The 12,720-nt window shown below is 48.1% G+C and overlaps 2 protein-coding genes and 1 non-coding gene across 4 annotated transcripts; all 3 read right to left on the bottom strand.

Moving 5' to 3' along the window:
- Positions 1–109: 109 nt before the first annotated feature.
- On the bottom strand, positions 110–1,779 carry c4h11orf98 (chromosome 4 C11orf98 homolog). Its single transcript, XM_028394806.1, has 4 exons — positions 1,507–1,779; positions 963–1,087; positions 793–890; positions 110–714 (listed from the first exon to the last, which is right to left on the bottom strand). The coding sequence occupies exons 1-4, from the start codon at positions 1,543–1,545 to the stop codon at positions 611–613; spliced, it is 366 nt and encodes a 121-aa protein (XP_028250607.1). The 5' UTR covers positions 1,546–1,779; the 3' UTR covers positions 110–610.
- Positions 1,780–2,924: 1,145 nt separating this feature from the next.
- Positions 2,925–12,380, bottom strand: pthlha (parathyroid hormone-like hormone a). 2 transcript variants are annotated; one of them, XM_028394703.1, is made up of 4 exons: positions 12,295–12,380; positions 6,941–7,050; positions 4,422–4,958; positions 2,925–3,017 (listed from the first exon to the last, which is right to left on the bottom strand). In XM_028394703.1, exons 2-3 carry the CDS (start codon positions 7,045–7,047, stop codon positions 4,445–4,447), a joined length of 621 nt encoding a protein of 206 aa, XP_028250504.1. In that variant the 5' UTR covers positions 7,048–7,050; positions 12,295–12,380; the 3' UTR covers positions 2,925–3,017; positions 4,422–4,444. The 2 variants fall into 2 exon arrangements, with proteins under 2 accessions (XP_028250504.1, XP_028250496.1); XM_028394695.1 differs by lacking the exon at positions 12,295–12,380 and adding an exon at positions 7,124–7,225.
- On the bottom strand, positions 5,698–5,770 carry trnat-ugu (transfer RNA threonine (anticodon UGU)). Its single transcript has one exon. It is a non-coding gene; the product is annotated as a tRNA-Thr (tRNA).
- Positions 12,381–12,720: the final 340 nt, after the last annotated feature.

Raw genomic sequence — 12,720 nt, 5'->3', positions numbered from 1 at the left:
ACGTCATTTCTAAAATTATTATTATTGATGAAGCTGCCTGTTTAATGCATTTGAAGGCAGCTTCATCAATAATGGATCATCATAAACAATACATGAGAAACCATGAGAGTGAATCTGATCAATACTTTATTAATCACATGTATGGAGGACAAATGTCACAAAACAGAATCTCAACGTGATCTTTAACTAAAGCGGGTCGATAAAAATGGAAAAAATGTCAAACTTTGCCTCCATCATTTTATTAATCATGTAAGAAAATATTCAGTCATTCAGATATAATTCTAGACTTCATATAAATCTGTAATATAATCAATCACCTGATAACTAGCAGCTCTTTATCATATGCCTGTCACATTTAGAAACATCTGATCAGTTTTTACCAAATGTACCATAAAACACACAATTCCACAGAATACACACACACACCTCCTCTCTGACTCAAACCACAGGACACAGCTGATGTGAATGATGTCATTTCATCTTCAGCTGCAGTGGAGGTCTGGATCCAGCCTCTAGTGGACACTGGAGGAACTGCAGTTATGTTTACAGCTCTCCGATTGGTCCTGATCCTGCTTGAGAAGCAGCACTCCATCATCACCAGATCTGCTCCTCATTCAGCGTCTGCCATCTCCACGTCATCCTGGGTGCTGGACGGGTTCTTTTTCTTGGTGGGTGCTGAGGAGGAGTCCGTCTTCTTCTGTGGTGCCTGTTGGACTGTGGAGGGGAACAGTCAGAGGTTAATGTTGTAATCAGACCGACTTATTTTTAAATGTGTTTTCCGTGACTCTGCACCGTCCATTCCGGCCTTCTCCTGCTGGTGGTGCTGCAGCTGTTTGAGCAGCTTCCGCCTCTTCTTCCCGGACAGAGTGATGTTGGCTCTGGGACTCGACCTGCGGGGACAGAACAGGGTCAGCAAGCTGTCACAGTGAGGGGGTCAGCTGACACTTAGGAGGATCACTGACTTCCTCTTCTTCAGGTGATGGATGGTGATGAGGCCCTCGTCCACCACTGCGCCAACGATCTGGTGCCTCTTCCTCTTCTCACGGCTCTGAACCCGCCTCCGCTTGCAGAGCTTCTTCCCCAGCTCCTGACAGGAAGGACAAATGATTAGATGTATTGAACTGCAGATGGTGTTCGATCATCCTCAGTTCACTTCCAGTCTCCCTCACAACACGGAGGACTTTACATTTTGTGATTAAAACATCTTTAATGCACAAAAAATAACTTCCTGTCTTCTATGAAACAGCTTTTCCTCCCACCAGGTCATCGGTGATGTTTCTACAGTGTGTCTGGAGCAGGTTAGTTGTGTCTCATTAAAATGAACTTTAACCAAATATGTCCTTACTTTAACAAAGTAAGGTTTCAGGCGTTGCCTGCGCTCTTTAGCTTCGTTAGCTTACGATGCTAACTATTAGCTGCTAGCTTTCATGTCCGTTATTTTCGTTAAAACATCAGAGTGTCACAGTTCGGTCTCCTCTAGACTGACACAGACGTCTGTTTTCTTACCGTTTTCGGTCTGTTTATCTTCCCTCCTGGAGGCGACATGTTGCTGCCTCTTCTTCTCCCACATGGACCGGAAGTCTGCCTCCTCTTCTTCTTCTGCGCTTTGAATCCCGGCCGACTGCAGGCCTGGCATTACAAACATTACAGCGGAGACACAAGCAGATTCACCGGTTTAAAGGAAGTGACGGCGCCTGTGTGAGCTGTGTCTGACTGGACACATGCAGGGATATCGATCACACATCAGCTCAGAGGGTCCGGGGTCTGCTAGCAGACACAGACACTGTCCAGCCAGGGGCAGTGAGGATGACGTCTTCTCAGTGCAACAGAAAAAACATGGCATGACTTCTTCTGGCAAAAGTGGTACTGGTACAAATCTCAGAGGGTCTGAGGTTATTCTCGGAATATTACCCCCCCCCCCCCTTTTCCGGGTCAGTATTTTTCCCCCCAGACCTAAAAGTTTTATTTTGACTATTAACCTGCAATAACAATTAACCAAGTTCTTTTAAAGTACTACTTCCCTCCAGAGTTTTCTTTTGTTTAAAATAATCTAATACGGCTTTGTACCATTAGTGAAAAAAATAACAAAATATTAATTCATATTAACAATGATAAAATTCACGTTAACAGTTTACATCAAAAATAATATTTATTTAGAGATATTTATATATTTCTCATGAAATTACATTTCTCTAAATTAAAAAGTAGTAAGTGTCTCTGATTGGACAGCTGTGTTTGACATGAATTATGTTTAATTTTTAATAAAAAAATGTGTCACAGAGTTCTCTTTATTCAGCTGTTCAATAGTGACACCTAGTGGCCAATAAAATAAGATTAAATATCATTCATAAAATTAAATAGATCAATATTTTATTATATTTCATGTTATTTATTTCAGTTAGGGATGTGTGAGCTGTCCTCCACTGTATAATAATGAGCAGCGTTTCCATGACGACAGTCCACAGTGAGTCAGGAAGCAGTTTACTGTCAAATGTTTAATCCATTCAGTGCAAGTACCAAAAACAACGATATGGAGCCGTGTCTGGTTTATGTACACATGTGAACTTTGGCATGAAAGCAGAGCGGTGGAAAGTCAAACGTCGCAGATAACAAACACCTTCAGTCTGAAAACAGCCGACACGCAGCAGCAGAGAAGGACAGGAGAGAGGCGGTGGTTCTTTTCTTCATTTCAGTCAACCACAAACACAAACGTAATGGTATATATATTTATATTTATATATCTAAAGTGCATTATGGTACAAAAATATAGAAGGTCAGCAGCACCTCGATACATTTACAAAATAAATACACCATCCAGACAAAATAAATTACTGACGTAAAAAAGGGAAAAAGCAAGGATTCACACAGTTCCAACGTTTGGTCATATTCCGCTGTCTGTTCTGACATATTTAGAATATTTACAGACAATAAATATTTTCCAATTTCTTTCCAAACAATCACTTTACAGAAGACGAAAAGTGAGTATTTAGGAGTCCACGGTGACGGTCGGAAGGTTCCTGCAACACAGACACAGACAGAGGGTCAGTCCACACAGAGAGACAGTCCACAGAGAGACAGAGGGTCAGTCCACAGAGAGACAGCCAGATGGTCAGTCCACACAGAGACAGAGGGTCAGTCCACACAGAGAGACAGTCCACAGAGAGACACAGGGTCAGTCCACAGAGAGACAGAGGGTCAGTCCACACAGAGACAGAGGGTCAGTCCACACAGAGACAGAGGGTCAGTCCACACAGAGAGACAGTCCACACCATTCACACTGGAGAAAGTCATTTGGGCTCAAAGTAGGATTGAGCCCAGACAGCCTTTAAGCTGTATACGTTCAGACCTATTTTCAAATCTGGCTAGCACACACTTGTGTCCGCACTCAATCCGGCTTCATCCAGCGTGTTTGCTGTCCTCCAAACCACTAGGTGGCGCCTCATAATATACAGAGTCCGTTCAGGCCGTGGTAGGACCGCGTTTGCGCATGCGTTGTGCATTTTTTTTGTCCCGTGTCGCGCCCCGTGAACCGGAAGTAGCACATCGATAACCGGAAGTAGCATGTCGCTAACCGGAAGTAGCATGTCGCTAGCCGGATTCGCTAGCCACATTTTCGTTCACACCTGAGCCACATTTGAGCCAATCCCGAATCCCGCTTTAGCCAGATTTTTTGCCCAGCGTGAACGGGGTAAGAGAGACAGAGGGTCAGTCCACAGAGAGACAGACAGATGGTCAGTCCACAGAGACAGAGGGTCAGTCCACAGAGAGACAGAGGGTCAGTCCACACAGAGAGACAGTCCACAGAGAGACAGAGGGTCAGTCCACAGAGACAGAGGGTCAGTCCACAGAGAGACAGACAATCCACACAGAGACAGTCCACAGAGACAGAGACAGACAGTCCACACAGAGAGACAGACATTCCACAGAGAGACAGACAGTCAGTCCACAGAGACAGTTTCTCCTTAAAAAAACAGATTGGCATGTGTTGTGTGTTCTCCCCCAACTACCACAAGGGGCGCTAATGAGTCCACCAATGACTTGTGGAAAATCTAAAGCTGCTTCCTTCTGAACCCTCAGACCCTCAGAGCCAGAACTGGAGCCTGCTGCTGGATTCAGTGTGAACCATGGAGGCCCAAACCTCAGTCCTATTGTCCAGAGGACATTAGTGCATCTGATGACTCTGTAAATGGTAGAGGAGGAGCAGCAGAACACATGCTGCTCGTCCTGTTACAGAGTCATCAGGACCCTGGTCTGAACTGCTCTGAACGTTTCTCTTCTTAAGAATTTAGATCTGAGGAGAGTTCTGGTTTGAATGCACTTTCACACGTCGGTGAGTTTAGGAGGAACTCCCTCTGTGATGTCAGTCTCAGTCTGATGATGTCACAGCATCAGTGTGTGAAGCAGGACAGGGTGTGACTCACCTTCGTCAGAGACTGACGTCGTTCTAATGCAGCGCCCTCTGAAGGCCCAGCAGAGACCTCCACTCCAGGTGGAATCTGCTCCCGGTGTGGTCGGCCAGCCTCCAGCCCAATGAGCGCGCTCTCCTCTTCCTCTTCTCCCCCTCCCTCCTCTTCCCGGACCGCCCCTTCTTCTTCTTCTTCCCGGGTGCTTTCAGCACACCGTCTTTGTAGGTCTGGGACTTGTTTGTCTCCTGGGGCAGGTTGGTTCCCTCCTCCTCCTCCAACCCAAAGCTGATGGGGAGGTTCTTGATTCCTCCGGGTGGTTTGGAGTGCAGGGTGCTGCCGGTGGTGCTCAGGTTGATGCCCAAGCCGATGCTCGGCAGCCCGACGCCAGCGCCACTGCTGCTCCCGCCTCCTGCAGTGGTCCGGACTGGGAGGTCCCGGATCTCAGCCGTGTGGACTTCGTCCAAAAGCTCTTGCAGCCACATGCGACGCTTAAAGTCCTGCAGCGTCCGGCCTTTGTCGTGCATCAGCTGAGCATGAGTCACAGAGCGTTTTCTGCAGAAAAGGAGGAGATGCTGCTGTTAGAGGGAGGATCCTGACATCTGGTCTTCACACACAAAAAGCTACAAAATACAAGATTCAGACCCTGTACAGGCAAACTGAACACTCAGCCACTCCATACTCTCAGCCACATACTGAGGATCCAGGTTTTGGATCTGGTGAGTTCCCCTGACGGACCAGCAGGGGGCAGCCCCAGTAAAAGAATGGGAGTGAAGCTGCAGAACAGATGTTTGTCTCCTTTTAGGTGTGAAGTTGCTTCTGTTTGATCACAGATGATTTTCTGCAGTGACAGAGGCTGATCCAGGGTTGGTACCAGTCCCACACTCAGGGCCCCACAGTGGTCCTCTCACTTTCCTTTAGATTGTTTGATGAATGACTGTTTAACACCTCATCTCTGAGCCATAGATAACACTGACTGATGGCTGTAACTGTAACTCTGCTGCTGCTGCTGCTGGGATTTCTGAACTAATTGGACAAAGGTCAAAAGATCTGATCAGCTCACATATAGCTGTAGCGCCACCTGCAGGGTAGTTGTGTGATTGTGATCTGAATGAAGGTGTGATATAACCAGAAGTTAAAAAAAAACTACATAAGACACGAAAGGTCAGGCACCAAAACTGAGACAGATGCGAAAAACAACAAATAAAGAAATTCAGCGCAAACTGTTAATTATTATTAGTGTCGTATTGTGTTCCTGTTCATCCTCCAAAACCTCACAGTCTAAAAATTGCGCAGGCCCCAGCGAGATTTGAACTCGCGACCCCTGGTTTACAAGACCAGTGCTCTAACCCCTGAGCTATGGAGCCGTGTTATAACCAGAACCACGCCCACACAACACGGGTCACCTGAGTAGGCTCGCTACTAGTGAGGGTGTGAAAAGGGAACAGTTCACCACATGTCCACATGGGGGCGCCCTCTGCTCAGAAACAGGAACAACCACAAACCAAACTCCATTAACTGTGTTTAAAGAGGGCTGTAGTGACACACACTCATCATCGCCCTGCTTGTTGTCAGATGTTATGAGCTGTTTGCTTTGAGTCTGCAGCAGAAGACATGGCGGCTCTGTTATCTTCACAGGGCTCAGGGCTTTGCTTTGCCGCCGTGTCGTGTTACTCAGACCTCTAACTCTTAGACAAACAGAGCGGCGGCGAGGGCACGGCCCCGAGCCTGGGAACCGGCGAGCACCAACGCCGGCCAAACACTTCAAGTGTCTGAGCACACAAACAGAGTTTCCCATGTTGCCGCGCTCCTCCTCGGAGCAGCATCCTGCTGAATAATAATCATATCCTGAGAGCCGCTTCTGTTTATACGCATACAGATATTTCCTGGAGAGGAAAATTCTTTGAAAGCTGATCTGCTGCTGCTCTACCTTCACTGACATCAAAGACTGACAGGACCGAAATGGACGCTACATCCTGCGGTGGCAGCGCTCCAACGGCGCTCAGCCTACCTGCTGATTGTTCCTCTCTGTGGGAGGCGAATGGAGGGAGGAGGAGGAGGAGGGAAAAAAATGAAGACAGCAGCTGAGACGGATCCTGGAGCTGCTGACAAACGTCGCCTCTGAGTTTTTTCCAGACGGAAATCTGCTTCCACACAGCAGCTGATTTAAAAAGTCCAAAACTGATGATTTAAATCCTGTCGGATCCAAACTTCCCCTTTAAAAAGCTGGAAGTGAATAAATGTCTGTTTCTGATGATGGAGGTCAGAGGTCAGCGGCTCCCTCGCTCCCCTTTCCACTCAGACGCCCTCCGTCCCCAAAGTCTCCAGCGTTAACATCACATCAGTGTTTAACACACACACGGCGGCGGCAGAGCGTCTTCCCCTGACCCACAGAGTGTCTCACAGATCTCAGCTTTCAGTGGAAAAGTCTCAGAATGCTGGCATCAGACCAGTCAGCAGGTTTGCTTTGGTCCACAGCCATCAGGACACACACACACACACACAGGGTCAGTGATGGAGGTCACAGGTGGACTTACATTCTGCCGCTCAGGGCGTCGACGGGCCGGCCGTGGTGCGGCACCGGGGAGCAGAGCAGGAACAGAGCGAGGCAGCAGCGCTGCAGGACCCTCCTGGAGCATAACATGTTCTGAAAGACAGAGCAGGAGGATCAGAGCAGAGCCACACACACACACAGGAGAACACACACAGAGCAAACTTACTGGGACTGTCCCACACACACACACAGATTGCAGGTGATAGAATCCACAGAGAGCACATCCACAGTGGGTTACAGTCCAGCTGCAGCTCCAGCAGTCGTCCTGCGGGTGAAGGTGAGAGTTTGATTCATGCTGCCTCACAGCCCAGCAGGTCAGAGGAGAAGGGGAGGAGACGCCTGCTCTGAAGGAGGACACCTCCTCCTCAGCTCCGCCCACTCAGAGGAGGAACATGGCAGGAAGGGGGCGCTGGAGTCAGCCAGAGTTACAGCACGCAGGGCAGTGCTCTGAGAGCTGCAGGCTTCTCTGGACTCTGACTCACTCTGCTGCTGTGAAATAAACACAATAACCAAACTCCAACACCCAGAATGCACCAGGCCTGGACTGGATTCAGACAGGGTTTGGGTCTGAGTTCTGGATTGGGTAGAGACTTGGTTCCATGGTGTGTTAAACACAGACCTAACGAGGAGCCGCTGCCTGGAGGCGAGCACTCAGTCTGATGGGCCATGACTGTGGGCCACGGCTGGCCTTTTTGGCTGGCCTTTACCCGCCCAGTGGGCCCCTGAGGGGTCAGGTGGTCTGCGTGTTGGGCGTGATGCCAGCTGAGATGATGAGGTCTGGCAGAAGTCTGAGCGCGGTGCGGCTCTGAACTTTTTCAGAAAGTATGAGCACAGTTCAGGAGACATTACTACAGGCGACTGATGTCAAGAAACATGACAGCGGTTTGACGTTCCAGGTGACAGCACAGGTCGTTACCACAGCGACCAGCTGAGGCAAACTCATGGTGAGCTGAGTCTAAGACAGATCAAACTGCAAATCCTACATGCAGGTAAGATCTTAGAGCCTGCAGTTCCTCCAGTGTCCACCTGGAAGCGGACTGCTGTGGAGTCATGTGACCTGTGCCAGCCTGCAGGTGATAAAGGAGCCTCAGAGGGTTAATGCGTCTCATTTCAGAAGCTCTGCAATCTGACTCTGGTTATCAATAACAGATCTGCACGTCTGATTGGCTCAAACATTCCTGATGTGTGAGGATAAAACAGCGTCATGCGGTCAGACCTCCCGCCGGAGCTTTCACCTCCTGCTGTATTTGGACACCACACTGACAACAGCTGAGGGCCAACCCGTCCTCAACATGCTCTGACTGACGGTGCTGGGTTACATCTGGGATAGGTTAAAACCTGGTTACCATGGCAACGAGGACTTCCCCTCCTATGATATGGTTTACCCTAAAAAGGAGCCACACTTTGTCTCATGGTGTCTATTACTGACAGTAAAAGTCAGCCGGCCACCAGGCCTTTATTGAATTGCTAGATGACAATTCAATAAAGGTTATTCAAAGCTTTGAATGTTAATGTCTGAGATTGATGATGGTGGGAGGAGTTAGACTTTGGCGCCCCCTGTTGGTGGTGTGTAACATTACAGACTACATGCATGTACAAACCTCCTGTCTGACACAGCTCCCCCCCCACAGCGCCCCACTGACACTGGAGAAATATCTGCAATGTGTTCCAGCTGCTGCCTCCACTATTAAAACCAGAGACACACACAGAGACACACAGAGACACACACACAGACACAGAGACACACACAGACACAGAGACACACACACAGACACACAGAAACACACACAGACACACACACAGTTATAGGTGCTGTTTACAGAAGAACCAGGCATCAACATTTGACATGTGTAGATCAGATGGTCTGAGACAGATTCAGGTTTTGATGGAGGTTTGAAATATGCACCGACAGCACAATAAACACCATCAGTAACATAAGCACCATCACACAGCATCAACACCATCCGACCACATCCTCTCACTAAACACACTCATCACTGCAGAAACACAATAAAACACATTTCTGACTCGACCTGCCGCCATGTCAACTGAAAGTAAACCTGCAGTAACTGATGTGTCCACCGGGGGGACAGGCTGAGCTGTGGTCATACATGTTGTTGGGAAACAAGGCAGCAGCACACAGGTTTAAACAGACTGTACAGTCAGCTACACTAATCTTCTATCTGTTGTCATGCTATACGCCCTCTTCCCAGCTCGTTAGGACAGGTCACCATGACTGTGCTCACAACTTCCCATACAATTGCATTGTCAACCTTTTGTGTGTGACGTGGCTGCAGTGGGGTGGCCGCATGCATACTCCGTGCTGAAACTTGACTTTTTTTTTGTTCTTGCCACCAAAAGAAAGTTCTTTGTTCTCGTGGAGTGTGGATCCAGCTTTAGCCTGAACCAGAGAAAGAGCTGACCTTTGACCTTTGGCATGTGCACACCGAAAACCTGCAGTTCCATTGGTGGCCACAAGAGGGTGATTAAGTGAGTCTGTGTGTTTACAGTGTGTGTTTATAAGCACACACATATGTGTGTGTGTAGCGTGTCTGCATGCACACACAGCCTGCCGCCGCTCCTCCACACAGAGCCTGGTTTATTTTGGGGCGCTGTAACGAGGCTCACCGAGCAGCGCCTGACTGTTGGGCTGAGGTCAGGGATAGCCTCCCGCGGCCTGACTGCTGCAGGTACAGATATTTATCAGAGTTTTCCTGCACTCACTCACTCAGAGCTGAACATGGACGCACACAATGAGCACATTATTAGCTCAATGTGCAGGCTGCCAACATGAGGCCTGCATGTGCTGATGTAACTCTGATCATAAACAGGATCCATTGTTCCTCCACAGTCATCACTCGCTCTGTAAAGAGCTCTGCACGCTGCGTGCCAGAGAGGATCATAGGAGGCGTTTTCCCCAGTTTGTCTGCAAATTAGTGGAGTTCCTCCTGCTTTATGTGCTCCTCTGGCCGGAGCCCAGAGCACAGGGAGGAGCGTGTCGTCCTCGCCACTTTACCTGCATGTAAACAGTTAGGGGAAAACAGGCTGTTCCTGGCAGGGTGGTGGCGTGTGGGGCCGCAGCCAGGAAAGCTGTTTTACATTCACAGAAAATTGCTGCATTTTGGCAGAGTGCACACAAAACAAAATCTGAGTGACTGCAGCCGCCCCACCCACCCCCCAGCCCCCACCCCACCTCTCTGCAGCCATTCTGCTCACAGAGACAGACACAGCAGGCCTCCACCAGCAGCACCTCCGCCACGTCCAGATAAGACATTAACCCCGTCATGAGAGGAGGAGGAGGGACACTGAATCTGAAGCTGTGAGCATGAACACTGTGTGTGCTAATGTTTGGTTAGCAAAACTAATATGTCAACAACACTAGGTCCATGCAGGGTGGCCAATTTACAGTTAGCTGCTAATATTAATGATAATGACAGTTAGCTAGTCTTTAGCTAATTAAGCTAATAGCATCTGTGACAGTACGCTTTTATGTCCAACAGTGTAGACTAAAGCCTACAAAGCTAATGTGGCTAACGACAGCTTGTGATGCAGTGCAGGGTAGTTGGGCAGTTAGCTGTTAGCTCTGCAGCATACATGTGGGATTAAAGCAGTGCTGAACAGGAGCATGTAGCGCTGGGTCTGCGAGGCTGGATCAGCGCAGTGTTCCTGGGTGTGAATGTACAGCAGGAGGGAAGGCGGAGGTTGATGGATAAGGGATGATTGAGGGGTGATGACAAGGCGTCTCAGGGGTGGCCTTCCTCTCTCACTGTAACCTCTGGCTTATTTCCTCCTCCTCTGCTGCCCCAGCATCACTCAGCGGTGACATGTTTGAGCGATTCATATTATACATCCGACGCCCACCGCAGGAACACACTGGCACCATGTGACACACAAACTGGCTCTGGTTTGTTGTTACTGTCGTGACAGAATTTAGACTGATACTAAAAAAAACATGTTTAACCATCAATGAGTGATCAATGATTTTACATGATTACATCACAGCTCATCACTGTGTTTCTGTAAATAATCATTAAACATCAAGGTGTCTGTACTGTAGAAGAGGTCAGAGGTCAGAGCGGTGAACCTGGTGGTGCTGATGGTGTAGTCATGATTTGCTGCAATAATCCAGAGGACAGTGGAGAATCTGATTGGCTGTTGGTGGACCACTAACTTCCTGGTTAGCCCAGAGAAACACGACTGTCTGATCTTGTAGGCAGAGTCTGATTTCATATAGGAGCACAGCCGCCTCTGGTGAGCTGTAGTTAATATTTATCTGTGTGTTTATGAAGTATGTATCCTGCTGCTGGGTAACCCTTTCACTGCCATATGTCAGCTGACAACCTGTTGAACTGACGGTGAGTGTGAACAGACTGATCAGCACGGCTCTGTAAATATGAGCTGTCAGCGGCCTCTGATGGCGCCTGGTGTGTCACTGCTAGATCCCACCAAGGCAAACCCGCCCCCACACTCAATTAGACCTGATTATGGTTAACGTGGCACTGCCAGCACACGGGACCAGAACATGGAGCGTCAGCAGCTGCTGTTAGCAGAAAACACTCTTAAGGTTTCTGAACTGATACCTGTGAAGCAGCAGCTAACAGGCTAACAGAGATGACAGGTAACACACACTTCAGTGCTCTGACAGATGTCACGTCTGAAACATGTACTGATAAAACACGTCTTTCATGAAGGAGCATTCACTGGGAGATGTCAGCTAACACCCACAGATCAAAACAACACACAACTCATTACTGCACCAGCAGCTAATGAGTTAATGACAAGCTAAAAAAAAACCATGACACTAGACACAAGCCTTCATAATCAGTGCTAACGTGCTAATAGTAAAACAACACAAAGGACATTCAAACATATGGAAGTGTAGCTAAAACAAGCTAATAAAACATTCAGACCTAAAATGTCTCACAACACTTAGCTCATAGGCTAATATGCTGTCACCAAAACACTGAACATTTTTACAATAAATAAATTAGCCTAGTGGAGCTAACAATGCTAACAACTCAGACCTTTAATTGAATCTAATTTCCACACAGGGATCAACAAATTTATCTTCATTGATACTTTGTTTGAAATGAACAGACTGTAATCTGAAAACTGAACCATGTAAATAAAACCATTCTGACATGTGCAGCCTTCATGTTTTAGATTAGATTAAATTCAGATTAACGTCAGATTAAAGCAGCAGACACACAGAGAATGACATGAAACCACTCAAACAGTTAACTGTCAGACCACCCGGACCAGCAGCAGGTAAAAGGTGGACAGGTTCCAGCCTCCTTCAGGAGCTTCGGGGTTAAAGTGTCTGCAGGGTTTACTGACCTGTGTCTGAAGTCAGGAATCCAGTGAAGAAAGTGAAACTTCCCGCTGCCGCTCGTCAGGAGGACGGCTGGCGTCTGTGTCTGCTGCCCTGATGATGGCGAGGCTTTATAAGTGAGTGATGACATCACATGATAGTGGCAGCAGATCTGCGGCACAGCGTGGAATCAGACGGATGGACTTGCTCACTGTATCTGCTCTGCTTCTCCTCCCACTCACTCTAACACAGCCTAATGACACATGTGGCAGCCGCTCTGATTGGCCCTTGGCTGTAAACATGTGTGTGGTTTCTGTGGCGGCTTTGTTACAAATTTTTAGTCTGCTGCGCGTCACTCAGGCGTGGCAATGAAAGCTCCGTGTTCCTGCTGTTACCCTGCACCCGACCTTCACTCACTCCAACATGAAAACATGTTTTCATCTGCCTGTAAT

The sequence above is a fragment of the Parambassis ranga genome, chromosome 2 (genome assembly GCF_900634625.1).
Source record: "Parambassis ranga chromosome 2, fParRan2.1, whole genome shotgun sequence".
Lineage (NCBI taxonomy): Eukaryota > Metazoa > Chordata > Actinopteri > Ambassidae > Parambassis > Parambassis ranga.
The sequence above is the reverse complement of the archived record's forward strand: the minus strand, read 5'-3'. Positions and strand labels throughout refer to the sequence as shown.

Bases quoted from the DNA above. Each gene is read 5' to 3' on its own strand.
- pthlha (XM_028394703.1), bottom strand. From the start codon at position 7,047: ATGTTATGCTCCAGGAGGGTCCTGCAGCGCTGCTGCCTCGCTCTGTTC. The intron at 4,959-6,940 runs GTAAGTCCACCT...CCTTTTCTGCAG, and splicing joins GACGCCCTGAGCGGCAGAAT to AAAACGCTCTGTGACTCATG.
- c4h11orf98 (XM_028394806.1), bottom strand. From the start codon at position 1,545: ATGTCGCCTCCAGGAGGGAAGATAAACAGACCGAAAACG. The intron at 1,088-1,506 runs GTAAGAAAACAG...CCTTCCTGTCAG, and splicing joins AGATAAACAGACCGAAAACG to GAGCTGGGGAAGAAGCTCTG. The intron at 891-962 runs GTCAGTGATCCT...CTGTCCCCGCAG, and splicing joins CATCACCTGAAGAAGAGGAA to GTCGAGTCCCAGAGCCAACA.